Genomic DNA, 23107 nt, shown 5'->3' with positions numbered 1-23107 from the left:
CATTTTATTGGCAACCAGCACATTCACTAAACATTGCTCGCATCCTTAACTCAATTATTTTTGTTGTAAATAAAAGGAAAATTTTTACCGGGGCTGCTTGCTCTTCCCCATCCTGACCCTGTCAGGGAGCGAGAGCAAAGTGCACAGCTCCTCTGTCCCTGCACTCCAGCCAGAGTGAGGAATGCAGCAAACTGCACACTTTCCCCTCTTTCCCTGACAAAGGGGAACAGCTAACAATGTTCCTGTACAGATCTGGGGGAGGAGCATTAGCCCTGCCACCCTGACCATAAAGGGGTGGGAAGCTCAAGGCTGGGGCAATCCCAGAAGGCGGAGAGGGGGACATTCCCTTTCATCTGCCTGGTGATTCTGTCTCTTTTCTGTATGGTTTTATGAGAAGCAATCCCATTCCAGGCACATCCCATTTTTCTGGCACAACCAAACCATTACCTTGCTTCAAGTTATGATAAGAGGAAGCTGTATATCAGATTTGGGGGTCTTCACTCTTACCATGTAGGAAAATTCGTGAACAAACAAACAAACAAACAAACTCTCTCAAATATATAGTAGACTAGAGGATTTACCCAGCATTGCTTGGGTCCTTAACGCCGATAACTTTTGTTTTTCTTCATTTAAATAATTGTTCTGGGCAGTGTTCCCTCTAATGTTTTCTGTCCATGTGCAGAATAAATTTTGTCATGTGCACCACAGCATGTGCAGAGGTGCCCCACCAATAGAAACACAGGCTGCCGGCTGTGGGAAACTGTGGGCATTCTGCAAATCAGCTGGGTGGCACCTGAATCTCTCCTGAGTGAATCTCTTCCTCCAATTTCCCTTACTCCTTGTTCAATTAGGGTTACAGGAGTTGGAGTAAGAAGTCCTCCAGCTCAACATTATGTCAAAATAACTGCTTGTAGTTTAGACGTGGACGTTGTTACAGGGACCAGCTTATAGGGAACACTGGTTCTGGGGTGGGGCTGGGGATAAGGGGTTCAGTATGCAGGCTGCCCCAGGGTGAGAGAAGTACCTCAGCCCTAGCCCACTGCAGCAGCTTGGGGCCAGGTGAGAAGCACTTCTCCATGGATGATACAGCTGCAGCGGGCACAGCTGGGAAAAGGGTGCATGTACCCCAGCTGGCAGGGACAGACACACAAACAAACTCTCTCAAATATATAGAAGATACAGAAAACAGACAGAATCACCTGGCAAGTGAAAGGGCATCTGAAGAGTGGTAAGCTCAGAGCTGGGGCAGATGCAGAGGAATGGCCCTTTCTCAATTCCTGACCCCTGCTGGCCCAATGGGGTTATAGCTGTCCTTGTCCCCATCACTTACTGCACTCCTGTGGTCATTCTACAGTATAAGGGCACGTCTACACAGCACAGCCAAAGCCGAGATAAGCTACGCAACTTGAGCTATGTCAATTGCATAGCATAAGTCAAAATAGCTGACTTTGGCTTTTGGCGCTGTCTCCACAGCAGGAAGTCCAAGAAAGGGCACTCTTTCTCTGACTTCCCTTACTCCTCGTACTGCTTGTAGTGTAGACATGGACGTTGTTATTTCAGAAGAACGTGAATTATTCCAAAATAACGCTGCTGTGTCATAGCCTACCAAACCTCTCCCTTTCCATTTCTGAGAAACGATTGAATTCCTGGCACATCCCATCATCCTGGTACAACCAAACTCTGACCTTGCTTTAAGTTAGGATAAGAGGAAGCTGCATAGCAAATTTGGTGCTCCTAGCCCTTACCATTTAGGAGTGGTTCTTGAACAAATGGACTCACAGATAGATGGACACATAGACAGATAAACACACAAACTTTCTAAACTGTATAGGAGATTTCACCATATTATCCCTCCCCTACTATTCCCTCAATTGCAATACCCCAAACAACCAAGTCAAACAACAAAAGTTACCAAGGGGCCTGATCCAAAGTCCATTAAAGTTAAAGGCAAGACCTCCATGGACTTCAAGCCCTAATCTTGTAGGACCTACACTAAAAACAGGAACAGTAATACAAAGAAGATGCAGACTAGATGCATGCACAGTTTATAGGTAAACATGCTTCACGCTATTGTCCTGTGATTTCCCTAAGTAATTTTAGGAAAAGTAAATTGGCTCATGATTTTGACCCGGTTTTTCCTGCAGAAGCCTTGAAATGTATCAAAACACACACAGCCAGAAAAGCCTGTGAATAAGACTATGCTCCACACCATACTTCTTCCTCAGAGTCCCTAGGGTCTCCCATAGCCCATGAGCTTTGCTGCCATGGTTACGCCACGAGCTTGGACTCTCTGGGGGGGCGTGTGTAAGTACTGTAGATCCGCAGCTGAACTCCTTGCACGGTGTCTTCTGTGACAAACATAACAGCCAGCCAGCTATTTATTTCAATTCCAGCCTGTCAGACACTCCCCACTGACACTTGCCCCCTCCAGCGCTCCAGGCACCCTGACATACATTTGAAAACACCCTAACGTGAGGGTTACAATGCATAAAGCTGCTAGAGGCACCTTCCCCTTCCTTCCACCAGTAGCTAGGTGATGAAAACTCTTCCTGTGCTTTCCCACCAGCCAGAAACCCTTCTTGCAGCTGCCTCAGCCCTCTGCCAATGGCTGCTCAGACAGAGAGGCCCTGCAGTCTGCCTGGACAGGCAACAAATCCAGCCATTTCAGACGCTGAGTGGGGGAGAGTGTTCCAAAGGAAAGCAAACCGTACCGGGAACTTTTTGCCAGCAACCCCTCTTCCCTTTATAATGGGGTAGGGCTCCAGTTGAAGAGCCTTTGCTTGTGGGTAGGTTTGTGCTGAGAACCCATACTCAGAAGGGCCTGTCTAGACAGCAAACCCAACTAAAGTGGGGGCTGAGTTATAATCCAGCCACTCCCTTTTTAAAAGCAAAAAACATGGCCAGCATTCGCTTCTTCAGAGGAAAGTGCAAGAAATCACATGATCCCAACTAGACAGAGACTAGCTAAAGCCCTGGTGCATGAGAGTTAATGTCTCTTCCAAAAGGTTTGCTAGCATTCAGTTTGGTAACTTTATTGTATTATATTCTTTGTTCTCATAACAGTAGCCAATCCTTTCTAGAATCCCACAAAGTTTCTGGCTTCCACCGCATCATGTGGCAGTGAGTTCCACAGTCTAATTACACCAAAAATTAATTTCCTTGTGTCAGTTTTGGGTTTGCCACCTTCTCATTTCCACTGAGCATCCCCCTGCTGTCACCAGCATCCTGCCCTCACATGCACAGGCTTGTGCTCTCAGCAGGCTAAGCATGCAGAGAGGCACTATACGCTGTAAGCCAACTGAACAAACATGCAAACACCTCCTGGTAGCCCACAAGCTTGCTGCTGACTGCCTAACCTGGGAAATGACGCAGTTGTGGTTTATTTCTGGGATCCACCAATCCATTCCAGGAAATTCCAGTTATATACACAAGGAAAAAAATAGCCACATTCCCAAAGGTCCTTGGGCTCTCTGCACGAGTAGGGAGGTGAAGCAAGGGCCTCCGAGCCCTTAATGTGTCGAGGCAACTCAACACTTGGGCTATAGGCCAGGAATTTTTCCTGTGGATTTCCAGCCACAGCCAGGAGATTCTCGGGTGCTAGAAGAAACTTTAATTTAAACCAGGTGCCTCTGAAAGGAAAACACTCATGAAAGGCAAACTTGGTTGCTTTCCCTCAACAACAACAAAAAGGGGCAATCACGCACATTTCACTGAAATATTTCACTTGGAACCAACTCCTCCGCTTGAAACGAGCTGCTGAAACTTCATCCATTTGGGCAAGCTGCATGACACAAACTACCAATATTTCTGGAGCCAGAAAAATAGTTTTGCCGGGTGCCAGCTGAGACCGCCTGGAGCTGCCGAGCGAGAGATCTTACAGTATGGAAAGCACACGGGCTGGCGGAGAACAAAGGAAAACAGTTTTTGTAACATTCCCCCCACTCTCTCTTTTTGTTGCTGTTGTCTGTAAACTCAGTGCTGCCAGGAAAGGCTGCCATTGTTCCAAGCTGGCGGATGCAGTGTAGGGGGTGAGCAGGCACTTGGAAAATACAGGCAGAAAATGTAGCCTCTCGTGCTATCTACGGCAGAAAATAAATTTCCCAGCAGTCTCCGCTTCTACTGCCAGGAGTGGATGCTTGCCCGACTGGGATGAGAAGTTGATAACTCCAATCATGCTAGAATATGGTTAGAGGTAGCACAGCCTTCTCACTAACCAGTGGAGGTTGGCACTTTCCTTTCCCTCGGAGCTGTGCTAGCAAAACAGTGCTTCCAACCATCACGGAGGGCTACCTTAAAAAGCACAAACCTTTCTTTCCCTGGAGCTTTTCAGACTTACCCGGCTATGACAATGAAAAAATCCAGACGGTTCCAGGTGTCTCCCAGGTAGCACTTCTTCCCAAAAATCCCCAGCGCAACCATCTTGACAATCATCTCCACAGCAAAGAAGGCAAAGATGAAGTCATCAAAGCTCTAGAAAACAAAACAGCAGCAGGAGGTCAGAAGAAAAGCGGCTGCCCCCAGCAGAGTGGCAAGAGGACAGTATCCGATTGGGACAGAACACAGCATACGAGTATGCTGTTATGGCGGATGTCCATCCCCTTACCAGTGATGGACTCAGGGATGCTATTTTAGCTGGGGAGGCCCATAACTCAATGCATGTTCTCCAGCAACTTCCCACAACTGGTACTTTAAAGAAATCCTGCTAATGTTAATGCTGGCGCAAGGCATGAAGGGCCTCTTCCAAAAGGCAGAGGAGTCAATGAGCCTTTCCCTGGATCTCCGTGGGGTCTGGCTCAGACAATGAGGATTCACGTCTCCAAGCAGACATAGCTCAGAGCAACACTGCATTTTCTTCCCCTGCCCCCAGTGGGCCTGCACCCTACTCTACTGGGGAGGAACCAATTTTGGGGAAGAGAGGCACCAGAGAGCATTTAAGGCCCTGTCTGCACTCAACTAAATGTGAAGCCGGACTAAATTGTGCTGGCTTATGGGGGCTTCACTTGTCATTGCTGAGTGTGCCTCGGGGAAGTTAAATCAATGGCTGCCACTCCAGTGAAGGCAAGAACTCATCCTCCCCAGGCATACAGGTGGGAGCGAATACTGACAGTTGTGATCATGCTACACTGTGTCTGGTTTTGCAGGAAACAGGGAGTCTCGTTTTGGCGTCCCGTGGGTACATGTGAGTGCTAACAACCAGCCACTGCCCCGCCCCTCCATTGGATTCAGAACATGCCCATACCTGGAGAATCCTGCAGCGCGGGGAATCACAGGCCATGTCTTCACAGGGGTGGAACATGCCCAGTGTCACACAGTTGAGGAGAATCACCAACATGCTGAGCCTTTCGAACCAGGTGCACAGGAGGTCCGTTAAGGAAGCCAAGAATAGATGGGACATAAGCAGGGGAGGGTCCACTAGAACTAGACACATCATGTTTGCTGATGGATAGACATACAGAAGGCAGAGCCCCAAGGTAACAAGGAATGAGCAGGTTGGCCAGAGGGGTTACAAGCAGGCCTTTTTCTGTCTGAGGCTCCTCTGGTCTCCTTAAAGATGGCCATTCCCTTTTCTCGATTGCAACTTCTACTTGGACTGACTGGCTGGCACAATTACCCCTGCCTGACGTTTCTGTGTTTATACAAATACTTCTGGCTGGGGAGAGAGAAATTAGAATAAGGACTTTTCATAAGAGCATCACCATCAAGGAAAAACCTCTCAGTCATACTAAACATATCAACACTGGCTGGGAACCCCTGCTGAACTCCCTGAGGTTCTGTTCTCACAGGCATTGGGTCTCAGATGTAACCGGACATAGATTCTATGCAGGGGCCGAGGGGGGACGGGTGACTTCTTCAGTTATTTCAGAGTCACAGTTGGCAACCTGGAAGGGTTTTTCCCTTGGACATTAGAGATCTGGAAAAAACAATTCTTCAAACTTTCTTCCAGAGCCCTGAGTAGCACGGCACTTACGCAAGGGCCAAACTTAGAGCAGTTGAATAGTCCTCACTGAAATCACTGGGATTATTCACACATTTACACATTTGAGCACTTGCTGAATTGTGGCCTATATTCCTAACTAGTCTTTTGCTGGAATCCTCTACTTTGTGTATTTCCCAAAGTTTATGTAAGTCAGCTTTAATTTTGTAGTCCATCGTATCACAGCACAATCTAATGCTGTGAGGGGAAACCTAGACTAGTGAATGGGCTTTATGAGTGGCCTTCCTTCATCCCAATGGGCTGCAAGATTGATGTGACCAAGACGGGCTCTCAGGATAGCTAACTGAGTTTGTGCACCTACAATGCACGAGGTTGTGCCGACTGACCCAGAGCAGCGCTTTGATTGGATGCAGAGGGAGCGCATGACTCTCTCAATCCATGTCGTGTGCAATCAGCCCGCACCTCACGTCACGTGCCCTCGCTTTATGTGTGTGTCACTTTAGTAATATCTGTAGGAATAAAACTATGCAGGTGAAAACCAGCAGAATGTGGCAGCCATATGTGGGCAATGGTAAACATGGCTAGTGAGCCACACAGAACCCCCATGGGTTGCATGCCCTGCAACTTTATTTTGATCTCCTGCCATGCAACTTTATTTTGTATAGTGTCTTTCATGCTTGCCCTATCCCACCACAACTACCATGTGAAAATGTGCCATCATTTGGACATGCAGGTGCCAAAATGATACCTGTGCACAATCAGTTGCCATTCCTGTTTTTTTACAGAAAACACTGGACTGGAGTAAATAAGAGTACGTCTACACAGAAACATTATTTCGAAATAACTAGCATTATTTCAAAATGACTTAGTCCGTGTCTAATAACAGCAGGCAGTTATTTCAAAATAATGTTGAAATACTGTCAAGCTGGAGGACGACTTATTCCGACTCCTATAACCCTCACTGTATGAGGAGTATGGGAAGTCGGAAGAAGAGTGCTCTATTTCAAAATAAGTGCTGTGGAGACGCTCCCAATTTCAAAATAAGCGATGCAATTGACATAGCTCAATTTGCGTAGCTTATTTCGAGTTAAGCCCTGCTGTGTAGATGCACCCTAAAAATGATTGCACTTTTCATTCCTAACCCAAATCAGCATTGGCTGGTTCATAAATTAACTGCCTCGAAGGAGTGTGGGAGACAACCAAGTCCACCCCCTTGACTGCCACATTTTAGAAGAGTTTTAAATACCTGAGCTGCATGGGGAGAGATTTTGAAAGTGGTTAGTGACCTCCTAGGACAGGCCGGCCCAGCAGCAGCAGCAAGTCCACATAAGGAAGTTTCAAATTTGGTGTTGAGCAAAAGGAATTTCTCTGTGTCCCTCTAGTGGACATTTCCAGAGATTTCAAAGCTACTGTGGACAAAGACTTTTTAAAGGGGCCAATTCAATGCCCTTTAGCTTTTCCACCCAACCGACCACCAGGCTCACCTGCCATTGCAGTAAGACACCTTGGGTTTGATTTCAGCTTCATTTGAAAGGCACTTTTAAAGCCTCAGTCTCCAGCCACAAGAGAAACAGCCAAGCGTCTGATTGAGACACTTAACCTTGTATCCAGAACGTTTCACGATCTCTTCTTTCCCTTGTCACAGATTGGCAACTGCGTAGCCTTTTGTTTGGCTCTGGCACATTCTTGAGGTGTCGGACCAGAACCGTTCCTCAGCGCAGCACGAAATAACAAACATCTCTCCCTGGCAGGGTTTATAATATAGCTGCACTGCAGGATCTACGCAGTGTTTACAAGTAGGGTCCCAGCATGGCTCGGATGGGACTGAACAGCTTCAGGACAGGCTGCATGGCTGGTGGAGCTATCGCACACAGGTTTGGCCACACAGAGCTTCCCCTAGGCAGGAAAAGCTCTGTAAGCCAAAGCCCAGTTAACTGACACATAGTGGAGAAGTGGGATATGTCCCTAAAAAGCTGCTGGGTGGTCAACTGTGGAAGACAGACAGAGAGGGTGCCCAACTGGCCAGACAAAGAAAGGGGCAGAGGAGCAAGCAGAAGAGAGAAATTACATGACATGTAGAGATTTCTGAACAGAAACCCTTGCATGTAATACCGAGGCAGAGCCCATCAATCCTATCTCCCAGTAGTGGCTGGCTTTAACCTGAATAAAGCTCGCTATACACAGATAGCTGAAAGAGATGCACCTTTAGTGGATGAGTAAGAGGTCAGAGCTGAAGGTCCCAGGGATATTTATCCCCAACCAACAGCCTCCCCTCACCTTAGACACAGAGACGACATAATTCATGGAGACTACAGATCCCAGCATGCACTGTGCTACCTTCATCCATTCTATCAGATCAAGATGATGCATTATAGTAGCCCCCATGGGTCATGGCTCCGTGTCAAAGACAAGAGCAGCTTCTATCTATTCCATGGAAGCATGGAGACACAAAACATTTCCAACACAACCCCACCCGGACAAAATTTGGGAGCCTAAACCACATTGTTTATTCACCCTAACAGATCAGAGATGAAGGCGACCTTATGGGTGTCTCAATGAGCTGTGGGACAGTGACCTTGGGGCATTTCTCTCTTGTGGACTTTCCCACATAGATTCCTGTTAAACCACTTGGGGAGGAGTCAGCATTTGTTTAGCTGGCAATCTGGATCGTTTATTCTGACTGTGTTTACACCAGCGGTGGGTAACTTGCAGCCTGCAGGTCAGAGGTGGCTCAATCAGGATAAGCTGCTGGCAGGCCGCCAGACAGGTTGTTTACTTTGCACCTACGGGTATGGCTGCCCACCGCTCTCATTGGCTGCGGTTCTCTATTCCCGGCCAATAGGAGCTGCAGGAAGCAGCAGCCACTCCATGCCACTTCCTGAAGCTCCCATTGGCCAGGAATGGTGAACTGCCATCAATGGGAGCTGCAGGTGGCTGTACCCATAGATGAAGGGTAAACAACCTGTCTGGCAGCCCACCCGTGGATTGTCCTGATGAGTTGCTCTCCACTGGTTTACGTGGTACTGGAACAGAAATACCAGTGGTCAGGTTGTGGTTACAGCCTGGAATATTTATCCCCAATGTAGTTCTATGGGGGCATGCATACCTGGCTTAGCACAGGAGGGGCAGAGCTGTAGCTCTGCCAGCAATGAGGTGAAAAACCTTTAAGAAAATAAAGATGGTCTAAGAGCCCACATCAGCCATAGAATGTGTGTGCGTCAGACAAGAGCTGTGGGAAATATGCAGCGCAGCACCACGAACACTTAGCATTAGCCTACTTAGTGCTAGAAGAACAGACAGCCCGACGAAAGCTTCCAGGAGCAGCCCATGTGTCTTGTCAATTCTTCCAGGACTGTGGAAGATGCCAAAGGCAGGTGTAGTTCTCACACTGCCAATGGTAATTGGGAGGTAGAAGGTGTTGCTTGGCGCACTTACATGGTACCAGCTGGTTCCCCAGCTGGCTGTGCACAGAGGCTCTTTATCTGCAGAGATGCTATCACAGCAGTGTGGCCCTCTCCTGCTTTGTGCTATTTCCAAGTTGTTTCTTCCCCAAAGGTCAACAGTGCAGCACTTGCCAGGGGTGTGCTTCTGTTGTAGATGCCTGGCAGCAGCAAGGGCTCACTTGCGTGGCTCCCTGCCAGGCCCGGCCCTAGGGCAAGGTGAGCAAGGCAAATCCTTAGGTCCCTGTGCTTTCAGGGCCCCACGTTGCTAAGTATTCACCATCCACAGGGCAAGCCCGGGGCCCCACTCCCAGCATCTTGCCTTGGGCCCTGCAAACCCTTCGGCTGGGCCTGCTCCTTGCTGCAGTGTGAGGGAGGAAGGGCACTCACCAGGCCCTGCAACACCAGTGTGGGTGGGAGAGGAGGGAAAACAATAGCCTTGCCATAGGTCCTGCCCTAAAGCTACCAGAGAATGGACATTTGGGTAGTTAAGATAGTGGCTTAGGACTAGAGAGATCTGGGTTCAGTTCCTGGTTTTACCATGGACTTCTTGTCCGACCTTGGGGATGTTATTTAATCTCACTGTCTCAGTTCCCTCATGTGCAAAATGAGACACTACTGCTTGGGCGATGCAGATTGTAAGGTGTTTGGGACAGAGACTGTCTCTTATTAGGTCTAAGGTACCTTGCACAACAGGGCTCTGAGCCCCATGGGTACTGCTGCCATACAAACAAGGAGTTATAAAGAATACTTCTCCTTTTCTTGTCCAGCCTGAGCTTGCCAGCAGCTTTCTACATGCTGCAGATTTCCTCTTCCTTAAATGAAAAACAATAGATTGTGGAAAACTGCTGGCTTCAAAATGGACAGAGAGAGAGAGAGAGAGAGAGAGAGAAAACACCTCAGGGCATAATAGCAGCAGACATCACAGACCAAGCAATATTACAAAAGCTTGTCAGGGCTGCAGCACAGGTGGAACTTGGCCTGGCTGAGCACTGTGCACTTCCAGAGAGGCAGCCCAGGAGTAGTTCCCCTTTCTCTCCCTGAATGGCACCTTTCTCTACCAGCAATCCCAGGAAGTCAATGGAGCTGCTTGTGGAATAAGAAGTTATTCGGTGTGAATAAGGCAACCAGAATCTAGCCCTAATTTGTTCCCTTATAGACAGGAGGGACTGAGCATCTGCTCAGCCACTGGACCTCACTGCCTGGAATTCCCTTTCCAGTAGGCAGTAAGACAACAGAGCGACAACTGGCTAATCCAGGCAAATCTTCAAGGGACAGTGTTTGTGCATACCAGTGATACACTATCTGGAAAACTAGATCGTCTCTCACATCGCAGGGTCTGTGCACAGTGACTATAGGACTGTAGCTTTAGACAACATGTTCATTACAGTTACTGCTTGCTACATAATCTCATTCAGTTCATAGTGGTGTGGATCTATGTGTTATTTTTTAGTACAACCCCAAGAAGGCTGTTTAAAGCAATAGGTTCTGCAGGGAAGCCTGCTATATAGGTTGGACTTAAAATTCAAACCTCTCTCTAATGAGCAGGCCATACAGAGCAAGGTTTCTGCTGCTGGCATATCAGCAAGCTGGGTCCTCCGATTGAGACCATGGCAAGGTCACTAGGGCTACGTCTACACAGAGGAGCTATTTCGGGATACCGTGTCTTAAGAGCCAGCCTGTTATATTGAAATATAAGGGGCTCGCTATTCCGACATCCCTATAAACCTCCTTGCACGAGAGATAAAGGATATTTCAGAATAGCGCCTTATTTTGAAATAACATCGAAATAAGCTACACAATTTGCATAGCACAAATTGCGGAGCTTATTTCGAGGTAAGGTTGCTGTGTAGGTGCACACTAGCAGAGCTACTAGGTTTGCCCCATACGCAGCTACTTCCCCAGCTGAATGTCAAAGCAGTTTACTCAAGCTGCCTTCCCATCGTGAGTGTCACGCACGAGGGACTGATTCCTGAGCAGGGAACACGTCCGGATGAGCCATGTAAATCTGATTACAAAGTAAAACGGGTTTAGTCAAAGAATCACGGCTCAGCGAAGGAATTATACTGGTGAGACCAGAGCTGTTGGGACAGGCGAAGAAAAGACTCGTGCTTTCTACAGAAGACAACACCCCGACCAGAATATCAATCACCTGCTAGTGTATCCACTCCATAAGCTCAGGGTTATTCATGAAAGACAACCTGGACTTTACCAACTAAGGGCACGCTCATTGTCAGGACCCAGCTTATTCCCTGCTGAGCATCCAATGCAATAGGCCAAGTGGCTGCTGACTGCAGGAAGTCAGAAGTGATGCTAGTGGGATGCCAAGCACTGCGGTCCTTTCCTTCTCCCGCAGACAAAGTGCTAAAGCACCCAAACCAACAGCTGTTGCAGAATCCTCTACAATTAAAGGACTTGGCAGCATGTTTCTCCCCGTCTCCCCCCCCCCCCCAAGTCCCCAGACAGCGAGAGAAACAAAGGTTTGGGCCAAGAAAAGACAAGCCCATCGCTAAGTTTGAGATGGAGGAAGATGCAATAAGGGCTACAGAGCACAGACAATTCTCACCATTTCCATGCACCAGTTCACTAGTCCTGTGTGCTGACGTGCACAGCCAGTTGGTACCACTGCTGACTGGTCACCCCCAGGGGCTGCTCCCATCTGATCGTAAAGGGGAGGGTTACACGACAGTAACGAGTGTCGTGAACGCAGCTCCTCTGCAGAGTTACACCAAGGCATGACAAGTGTCTCCATCTGCAAAGGCCAAGGACTGGCAAGGGCTCTATTTTGTTTTCAGTGCTGGCAACTTGAATGAAATCCACAGACCTGGCCATTATTCAGAATGCAGCTTGTATTTGAAATGTGAAAAAAAATAAAAAGACCCAGGAGCTTTCCTCTGGTCAATCCAACTCCCCCGCCCCCCACTCACCTGGCACAGCTAGGTATGGGAAATATGGGAAGGGAGCATTTGATATCGACAGCTGCTGAGAGACAAGGCAATGACAAGATTCTCTCCCTATTCCAAGGCTGGGGAGAGAGTAGGGAACAGTCTTTGCATTCATTCTCTCAGCACATTTTCTTTTCAAACTTTAGAGTAGCGGGGTGGAGGTGGGAGGGGAGCGGGGAAATGGAAACCTTCTTCCTTTTTCATGTCTGCGAGGGTTCCTCCCAAGCAATGGCTCTTACATACACGTGGGAATAAATGCTGCCTTTGTCCGGAGGGTGGAATACTCGGGCATTCTTGTTTTCCTGCCCGATGTGCCTATGGAATCCCTGTCTGAGAGCTCAGTGGAGCTGAGCCCCTTGTCAGGTTGCTAAGCAGGTCACAGGGGATTAGAGAAGTTACGCAAAGTGCCGCCCAGAAGGGAGAGCTGACAGACGTTCCAGCTAGCTAGCGCTGGGATTCACGTCTGCCAGGCCTCGGGGAGCAGGGAGGAAATGCTGTTCTCTCAGAAAACTCCCAGCTCATGTTTTGATTTAGAGGAAGCATTTTGATCAGAGTGGAGAATGATTAGGAGGCAGGACACCAACTCTGAGCTACTCCTGGCTCATACATGCCCACTTTCAACACAGCCAGCCAGACGTTGAATCCCGTGTGTCAGGCACCGGGCACCGAAAGCTACAGACAGCACCCTTTTCCCGCAGGCAGACCCTTCCTCCTCGCCCAGCCCCCAGGTGGACTAAACTTCAAAGCAACCCAGGACTGCAGCCTATTCCTGAGTCTCTGATCTTCTCCCAAGTGAAGCAGCCCAATTTGCTGCTTCCTGATGCTGACTCAGACCTATTGCTCTAGCCAGGCAGGCTCCGATCCAGGATCCCAAATATCCTGCCTTCCTCTGCCCCTACACAAGCAGTCACGCCCGTAATGGGCCTAGTCTGCTTTCACTTACCTGGGTACAAATCTGGAGTAAACACACAGAAGTTAATGGCGTTACAGCAAGGTACACAGACAGCCTCCTTCAACACAGCATCTGAGCACCTCGTGTGTTTATTCTCAACATCCCAGAAAGATGAGGCACTTCTGTATGTGGGGAAATGAGGCCTAGACAGAGTGACTTAGCCAAGGTCACATAGATGGTCTAGGATGGAGCAGAAAATTCAGACCGCTCAGCTGGTAGACCATCCTTCCAAGGAAGGGAGGAGAGAGCCAGACCCAAGGAGTTTCCTGTAATGAGGCAAGCTGCTCTATGGTGTTGTCCAGGCCTTACTGCTCATTACCATCCGTTGGGCAAGTTATGGTTGAGTGACAAATGGCAATTCTGCTAGATGTGCATGGCCATTCTGAGGCAGGGGAGAGACTAGGACAACCCACCCTCTGCTCTAGGCCAACTCCCCCTCCGTCACAGGCCTGCTCTGCCTCTTCCTGCCGCACCCCCTCCGCACTCCTCTCCTCTCTCCAAGCTCCCGATCCACCTCTTCCTGCCTCTGCTCCACTCTGCCCCACCCCCATTCCCGCCCTTCCCCAAAGCTTCTCAAACCCCTCTTCTCAAAAGCAATGCCAGGAGCTGGAGCACCTCCCAGGCCCCATGTCCCCTGAAGTGTGGGGCCTCCCAAAGCATAGGGCCCAGGGTAGGGTTGCCAGGTGTCCGGTATTCAACTGGACAATCCAGTTTTTGGGCCCTCTGTCCAGTAAAAAAAATTCAGAAAATACTGGACATGTGTAACGTCCAGTGTTTTCTGGCTGGGCGCCCGACGGAAGCCTTGCGGGGGAAAGGGGCTGGCTGGGAGGCGGGACGCGATCGGCACCGGGAGCCTCTGGTTGCGTCTGACATAGGAGTGACGCCTTGGGGAGGAGGAGAAGCCCTGTCCGCGCTCCTGAGTGCTGTTCAAGTGTGTTGTGGAGCTGAAGCTGGACTCGCTCGTGCTTCGCCGGGACTGTGCACAGGCCAGGCAGCACCCTGGGATCTGCATGTGCCCGGGTCAGTCCCGCTTCCTGCCAGCCGAGTCTCTCCCCCGCCACGCCCCCTCCCAGCCAGCTGTGCTCCCCAACCCCTCCTGGCCAGCCCTGCTTCCTGCCAGCCAGTTCTCCTCCTCCCGATCTTTCCTGGCCAGCCCTGCACCCCCCACCGCCCCCTCCCCCCGACATCAAGTGTGTCCTGTATTTTTTCTGAAGCTACCTGGTAACCCTAGCCCAGGGTGACCACCCCAAACCATCCAATGGATGGGAAAGTTCTGTGGCAGTGAAAGATCAGCAGGTCTAATGGAGACCGGTGGGTAAGAGTCTGCTGTAGTCGTTCCAGACACCAGATCCTGCTGCACTCAGAGCATTTGCTGTCTGCACCTAATCTCACACTTCTAAACAGCTGCTGCCTAGGAGAAATGAACCCGAAGCCAAACTCTGCTCTCAGCCACACACAGATTACAATGAGGTTGCAATGAGTTAAACAGACCAGAAACTGGCCTGGCGCCTTCTTTGTGCAAGGGACAAGCACGGTAGATGCTACAGAGCCAGGATCCTCTCTACACATGGATCGGTGGCTCTGCCTCTGTTTCTTTTCAGGCCTTCGGCTGCTCCCCACAGCTTCCAGGGCTTTCTTGATCAATAGCCCCCTGGGTAGATCATGTAAAAAGGCTGCTTGCTTCTGAGACACTCAAAGTCCCCCCCCAAAAGACCATGTTCTTCCCTTTCCTTAGGGAGGCCCTGCTGGCACCAGCCTTCCCTGGCTCCTGGCCCCAGCCAGCCCTCTCCCCACAGTGGCAGCTTGAGGGCTTCCCCTCATCCCCACCTGGGCTATAACGGAGAGGGGCTCTCTTTTTAGCTCTGCCTGCAAGGCCTGATACCAGCTTCAGATGCCCCAGGGCCCCCCAGCATCCCCTTGACCCCATTTGTGCAGCATTTGTACATCCCAGCACAGAACTTCTCTTGCTTCCTGAATTTTACCCCAAACCTCAGACCAAACAGTGTTTTTTCTTTTCCTGGGCTGTGGCCCAGCTTAGTTCTGACCCACAGTGGAAGCAGAAATGCCTAGAAAAACAAAAACTCACTTCTGCCTCATTCCCAACCCTGAACAGAAGCACAACACACCAGAGAGCCTGTGAAGTAGGGAGATGGACTGATTGGTTTGCACCCCTGTTCTACAGAACCAGACAGCTTCAGGTGAGCATCTAGAAAGAGGGGGGCAATTTTCTGAGGGGGACATTGTAAGTGACCCATGTTCAGCCACACAACCAGGTATTAAATAAATACTCTTTCCCCACCCCCACAGGAGGGGAGGTGGAGAGCAGACTAGAACCATATCCTTCAGCTTCAACAACACAGTTTTACCACTTAAGCCGCAGTAGCTCACCCCTGGCTGCCTGCAGCTCCATGTCATCCCTCCAGGCTGACCACGAGGGGGCAATACACAGTTACTCCTACCTAAACATTAGCTGTTACCCAATTTCAAGTGAGCCTCCAGGCCATTAGAGACTCACTCACCCCTTGCTCCTACCCAGATTAGTCACCTCTGCTCACCTCCCTTTACCCTCTGCCAGAGCAGAAGAAGCCAGGAGAATAGGTCTCCAGGGCAGAGCACTCAGAATGCCATCCTATTCTGTCCTGGCACCAATAGCAGCAGGAGCGAAGGGCCGGACTGCGTTCTCTCCTTTCGCATGACCCTCAAGAGGCCCCGGCAGCATCTCAAAATGTCGCCTTCTGCTTTTGTCTGGTGACAACTCCACAGCCCCACCACCCACCGCAATGAGTCTGCAGAGACCTCATTCGCTGGCAGCATCTCACCGGGATACAAAGCAAAGACCAACAGTCGTGTTTTTTTCCCTCCCTTTTGTCTTTTGAACAGCCAGCTGGCAGCAAGACACAGAAGCCAGCTGAGCTAAGAGCCACATTCACCAGATGGGGAATTCCCACAACCCTTCCTGTAGTGCTGAGAAATGGCTCCCACTTTATTAGCATTACCAGCATTAATTAACCCTCCTAACACTTTGAGCAAGGGAGGAAGTAGCTCATTAGACCCTGGGTGGAATGGTTTTAACAACTGGCACTTCTATCAGAACTGCCACGCACGGGTAAGAAACTTGCTTTGCAAACAGGCAGAAAAGCAGTGTGGTCTAGCGGCCTGAGCACTGGATTTCCGGCTAGGAAAAGTTGGGTTCTAACTCTGCTTCTTGTGCCAGGCACCCTGAAGAATCCCAGCTTATTTATCCAAGTCAGGCCAAATTCCTCTATGCCACCTGTGTGGGGCAACTGCATACACCTCCCCTGCTCTGCTGGTAATGCAGAGGGTGTGGCTCACCTTGCTAGCAGAGCACCAGGGGTGTTGGAGCTGCCCCCCCTGCAGAAATCATTAGGTGAGGTAGGCTCCTGCTGCTGTTCTCTCCCATCATGAACACTCATGCAGGACTAGCCACTCACCAGGTCTCTACACTTGCAGACCAATTACTAGGGAAGCACATAGTAGCATTTCCCCAGCTGCCTGAGGCACCCTACGGTCCTGAGAACCCACATGCCTCAGACTGCATCCCACAGGTGTGGGCCCAACGCCACATGTACTCAAACACCCCCCCCCCCAACCCTTCCCATGGGCCTGCCTCATGGCATACCCACACTCTCTCCTCATAGCCATAGTCTGCTCAGAGCCACAAACATTCCTGGTAAGGAGGCTTCCTTCCCATTCCTCCAGAAAGCTGGTACCAGGCCAGTTGCTTCCTTTTGGCTACTCAACTCCCCCTCACAGGCTAGACCATAAGTAATGCATTTCCTATCACTTTTTGAATGTATGTGCAATCCAAGATCTACCTCAAACCCAAACACTCTTGCCCTATCTCCTTCCCACCTCTTCTCACTCCATCCTCCCTCCCCCACTTCACTCACTTTTATCACGCTGGGGGTAGAGGGCTGCAGTGCAGGGGAGGAGGATGGAGATGCTGATCTTGGGCTAATGGATTTGGAGTGTGGGAGGGGCTCTGAGCTGAGCCTGGGGCAGGGAGTTGAGATGCAGGATGGGTGCAGGCTCTAGGAGGGAGTTTGGGTGCAGGGGGACTCAGGGCTAGGGCAGAAGTTCAGGGTGCAGGAGGGGTTCAGGACTGAGGCCAGGGTTCAGAATGTGAGCTCCAGCTGGGCACTGTTTACCACACGTGGCTTCTGTGTGGTGGTGCAGGGGGATAAGGCAGGCTCACCCCTCCCCGGCCCTGCACCACACCCAGAAGCAGCCAGCAAACTCTCTCCATCCCTGCCCCCCCTGCTCTGTGGAGATGGGGTACAGGGTGGAGGAAGGGGCATCCTGACATCAGCACCCCCCTTTCTCTTCTTCTTGGGCCCTGCAAGAGGCTCCTGGGGTGAGGGGCAGCTCTAAGACAAAGGGCAGGAGCAGCACAGCAGTGCTGAGCAAGGCTGATGAAGTGCCAGCACTTGATAGTCTCCCCACCAAACCAGTCAGAATCACCTGTCAAAGGCTCCAAGATCTACCAGTAGATCCCAATCTACTGGTTGGTGACCACTGATTTAGCCTTTCTCCACATTGGCCCTGCAGTATCAGTCTCTCTTTGGCAGGCCTTCCCCAGCCTGTAGGATCTCAGGTCACCATGCTCAGGCACTAGCTGGCTAGATTAGCAACATTCATTTTCAAACTACCCCCAGCCTCAGGACCTTTCCTATTTTTGTGCCACCCTGCCTCCTGGGCCTTTATAGCTCTCAGGTGCTGCCTCACCCTCTTCACCGGCCAAATGGAAGCACCTGCACCAGCATCCTGGGCCCAGCCACTACATCACCAGCAGCGCTTTGTCTGCCAGCCATCCAAACAGAAGGGGCATCTTCGTTAGGCCGTTTCCATGAAGCATTAGAACTCCCTCGTCGCTATGTGCGATTTTGCAGCCACACACATTCCTCCCAGAGAAAAATAAAAAGGAGAGGTACAAGATTTTTATTGGCTGCTGGCATTTTTATTTTCTAATTTTATCTGCAGCCCCACTTATCAGCATATTGCTCTCTGAAGCAAATACATTTCGGTCTCGTATAACACTTCACCCTGATTAAATATTCCCACGAAGGAAGCAGGCGACGGGAGAGCGTTGTGCTATGGGGCAGATGCTAATGCACAGCTGATGGAGTTGAAGCTGTCCCCCCCTCCTCCCTCCAGCCAGTGAAACTTCAAGCGCTTTCTTTTGCTAATGGGATTTTCAGAGACACACAAAGTGCTGATGGCTATGGCTTTGTACCTACAGTTTGAGCCGAGTGGCTGACAAAGGAAAACTCTTCAATTAGCAAGAGCATAAAGTGCTTTATTGAATTTTTCTCATGGTTGCTGTTGCTGCATTGGTAGCATTGGGGTGGGGTTGGGGGTGGGGGGAGGAGGCAAAGGGGAGGAGGTTAGGGAATACTGGAGAGGGGGTTAGGGAACACTGGAGAGATTTTTCCAGTCCTTGATTGACAGACTCAGCAAAGGGTACCAGTAGTTAGGGCTGGATTCACTGCTTGGCTGCTTTTTGCTGCTCCAGCCATAAACCCAGTTGGATAGGCTGGGTAAAGCGGGTGCACAGCTGCTTTGCATTGCTGGCGCCTCACAAAGCAACCAGAGTGAACTAATACAATCTGGCCCACATGCTGTAATCTCCCCGGGGCAGGGACCGTGACTTCCTGTGTGCGTTGTGCAGCTCTAAGCACAGCTACTGCTTTGTAAAATAGTCACGCTTCGCCCCAGACCAGGCTTGCCACTCTCCAAGTGCCTGTTTCACATCCATGGGCTCTTTGGGTTGGGATCTCATCTTACCCCCATATAGCTTAGATGGGAAGTCAACAGAAAGGCACTAGCATGGAGACTGAAGAAGGATGCTTGCAGCATATTAGAGAGAGCTCAGAAAGGACTCCAGATGCCAGTCCTGCTCTACCTATCATTCCAACTCAGGGGCGCTGGGACAAAGTGTAGAGTGGAGGGTGCTGAAAACCCATAGTTCCAACAGCGAAAGCCCCCAAAGGGTTATCAAGGTTTCCCTCGAGAGCTGCAGTCTGGAGTTCTGGAAGGGATGGAGTGTTAGGTATGTACACTGTTTCTTTAAGAAACTAGGACTAAATTTACAAAACTGTTTACTATACTCAGGTGGCTAATAGAGGGATGCTGAGCTTCTGACACCAGCATCCTGATTTTCAGAGCTATTGTGCCAGATTTCTTGTGTCTTCCTCTGACTCATCTGGTTTTGGTCACTGTCGGGGACAGGGGATAGGACCAGATGGGCACTGGTCAGGTCCAACCTGGCTATTGGTTTGAAGATCCCAGATAAAGTCCATGGGTAGGTCTGCCCTACCAGTTGCGGATGGGATTCCCAGCTTGAGGAGAAATACTGGCACCAGCTCTCATTGAGCTAGTTGTAAGCTGAAAATAAAAGTGTAGCCATAAGCAGTGCAAAGGGCTGGCCACTCCCAATATGTCTGGGGCCTCAGACAGGTGTGTACTTGAGAAGACTGGGGCCACTGCCATTACATTCTGGTTTTTGTACGCGTGGTTAATGAGGGCTTGTGTGAGTACGTCTCCTAACGCTGGGACTTGTGTCAAAGTGCAGACATACCCGGGGGAGGGAGGGAGACTGCAGATCTCAGCCCCTCTTGAAAACAGGCCCCAAGGTGTCTCCAGGTGGGCACTCAAACTTCAGGTGCCCCTTTGGAGGAGTCACGGTCTTGCATAATGTCTTGCCTGTGTCCTATCAAGCAGTCTTGAGCAACTACCTTAGGATCTGGTCACATTTCATTAGCAATACAGTACAGAAATGCAACACTTGCAGGTGGAGTTCTTAGTTCTAAATGCATTAGCGCACCTGGTGAAACTCAGTTGTGGAAAGGGAAGACAAAAAAGAGTGTACATAGGGAGGAAACAAATTCATTTAAAAATTCAAATAAATAGTCATGGCATGAGGGGTTTGTTTTGTTTTGCTTTGCTTTGCTTTAGCTTTGTTTTCCCATTAGAAATAAGCAGTTAACCTTGTTATCCAGAGGTCCACTAAGGGAAGCAAATCACATTTTGCACTGTGCCATCTGAACACCACAACTTTTATAAATAGCCATTTCTATTATCATGGGCACCCTCCCATCACTTGCCTTCCCTCTTGTCAAAGAGAATTTTGGTTCCTTCTTCCAGGATCAGCAGTCCCAGTTTTATTCACGTTGAGTAGTCTCTAAATCTGCCAGGAGCCCCATTGGATTTCACGGGGCTGTTGGAGTGCAGCTGATCAGAAAATGAAAAATTCTAAATGTCCGAGAGATTTATTCCAATGTCACACAGTTCAAAAAGCACCCATTTCCAATTTTAAAAAAATCGCACCCACTGTTGTTGAAAATTGGCTTTTTTTTCCAGAAACAAACGTTTTCACGGCGAGTTATTATAGGAATGTTTATCGATTTTTTTAAATCAAAAACCTGTTTTTGTTCAGCCAACATTTCTGATAATGCCTTTCATATTTCCAATAATCTTTCAATAAAAGATTCACAAAAAAACCCTCCAAAATATGAAAAAAAATGCAACTCTCAATGAAAATGTTTGTATCTGAAAAAAGACCCATTTTCGATACCAAGAAAACTTTAAAAAAAAAATGACAAGCAGTTCTAGGTCTGAATAGGATGCTACTCTCCCTCCTGTGGGAGGCAGAATCTGACCTTTCATAGCTAAGAGGCAAGAACCCACGATTCAGTTATCCAACCCTACATTGTTTAAGATGACCCAAACAGGTGAAACGTTAGACAGTAATATGTTTAATCTGATTTGGTTGCAGATATTTGGATTAATTCACCAGTGATGGAATTAAATGAAAAGCTGTTGTTCACAGAGAGCACCAACAAAGGACTGTGGGGATAACTCTAACTTCAATATCAATCCACCAGCTACATCCATTTCCTAAACTACTCAAGGACAGTCGACCGCGATGTGCCTCAGTATTCATTTAGTTTCAGGGGCACTGAGAATACCATACAGCTGCCCTTATTTCATTCTGAAGGCTCCCAAGCAGATGTCACCAGCATGGTGTTGGTGTAACTTCTGACTCCAGAGCCAACCAGACGGGCAGAATAAGGTGTGAAGTTTGCAAATTGGATGTGGGAAATGAGTCACAGATTCTGTTTTTTTAAACCAGAAAAAACATCGGCAGGATTGGCATTCTAAAAGTTTTAAATGTTTCATACGGCTCATTTCTTAGTTCTGCCCCTGAAAAAACTGGCAGTAACATCATATGCTAGGAGCCAGGAAAAAGAAATCAGGCCCTGAACACATTTCTCCCCAAACCTATGAGACTCACACTTCAGATTCACCACATGGTGCAGTATCTGACTCTTCAGCCATTAATGGAGATGGGGAAGCCCTTTGATGTTAAAGGCTCCATCTCAGAACCTTGGGAGAACAACAGAATGGGCCTCCATGTTCTGTACTCCCAGGCTGCGTCTAGACTGGCATGATTTTCCGCAAATGCTTTTAACGGAAAAGTTTTCCGTTAAAAGCATTTGCGGAAAAGAGCGTCTAGATTGGCACGGACGCTTTTCTGCAAAAGCACTTTTTGCGGAAAAGCGTCCGTGCCAATCTAGACGCACTTTTGCACCAAAAAGCCCCAATCGCCATTTTCGCCATCGGGGCTTTTTTGCACAAAACAAATCTGAGCTGTCTACACTGGCCCTTTTGTGCAAAAGCTTTGCGCAAAAGGACTTTTGCCCGAACGGGAGCAGCATAGTATTTCCTCAAGAAGCACTGATTTCTTACAGTAGGAAGTCAGTGTTCTTGAGGAAATTCAAGTGGCCAGTGTAGACAGCTGGCAAGTTTTTCCGCAAAAGCAATTGCTTTTGCGGAAAAACTTGCCAGTCTAGATGCAGCCTCAGTGTAGGAGGTACCAAGGTGTTCCTTACAATGGGCCTCAAGCTGTTTCCAAAGTCCAAAGCAAGAGGGAGCCATCTGTTCTCTTCTGTGCTTTATGAGGGGAGGAATCATTAAGCTATTTCCTGTGTGGATAGGTGACAACAGCTCCAGGTAATACCTGAATTCTGAGTCTAGGACTGTGCTTGAGGGAAGGATCCAAGGCCCAAGTGCCAAATTCAGTCTGGCTAATATCTTTGGAACCAAGTTGGCTAAAATGGACTTTTGTTTTGAAATGAAACCTCAGAGTCTGCAGACTCGGAATGTGCCTGGGAGGCCACATAAACCCATCAAAGTGTCTGGATCGAGCCGGAGCCCCCGCGGCGGGTGTTTGACACCTCTGCTCCATGCCATTCCTTATATCTTGGGAAACAGCCAAGCCTAAATCCCTCCAGACACTCCAGGCATGGAGCCATTCCTTGATGTCTGGGTGAGGAGGACTTCCTCCATCTTTCCTGCAGTCCTAGTCATACAGGTCCTTTGCCAAGCCTTGCATTTGAGAGGATGGGGTACCCAGTTGGTCCCTGAATTCGCAGCACAAGGAACAGCAATCATATCCTTTGTGCCCAGCTCTGTGGAATTGCTCTGTGGAATTGCCGCCTTATTAGACAAACACACAGCAAGTGCTTGTGGGGCCTGGCATTTTTGTGCCAATGCAATGTGAAAATTGGGTTGAAATGACAGCTTTTCCCTGCAGTGTCAATGCGAGCCCCCAGCTTAGGAGTGACACTACGATAAGCCGCAGCCATTAATGAGAATAGAGTTTTAGGCCTCATTCATATCATCAATTCCAGAAATAGCCCCCTTGACAAGAGCATAATGGGACTTCTAGGGTTTGGCCTTTGAGAAGGGGGAAAAAAATGACTCAAATCCTAAAACATTAATTCAGGCCTTTCGAGAGGAAAGTTAAAAGTCC

General features: G+C 49.1%; 1 protein-coding gene across 6 annotated transcripts in view; it reads right to left on the bottom strand.

Annotated features, from left to right (window-relative positions):
- Positions 1-23107, bottom strand: part of CACNA1G (calcium voltage-gated channel subunit alpha1 G) — a 332806-nt gene that overhangs the window by 179151 nt on the left and 130548 nt on the right. For all 6 annotated transcript variants that reach the window (XM_075903781.1, XM_075903780.1, XM_075903782.1 and 3 more), the window contains exons 2-3: positions 5240-5352; positions 4337-4470 (exon numbers count right to left, since the gene is read on the bottom strand). In XM_075903781.1, the coding sequence (XP_075759896.1) occupies positions 4337-4470; positions 5240-5352 (247 nt within the window). The remainder of the gene's footprint in view (positions 1-4336; positions 4471-5239; positions 5353-23107) is intronic.

The sequence above is a fragment of the Pelodiscus sinensis genome, chromosome 20 (assembly GCF_049634645.1).
Source record: "Pelodiscus sinensis isolate JC-2024 chromosome 20, ASM4963464v1, whole genome shotgun sequence".
Lineage (NCBI taxonomy): Eukaryota > Metazoa > Chordata > Testudines > Trionychidae > Pelodiscus > Pelodiscus sinensis.
The sequence above is the reverse complement of the archived record's forward strand: the minus strand, read 5'-3'. Positions and strand labels throughout refer to the sequence as shown.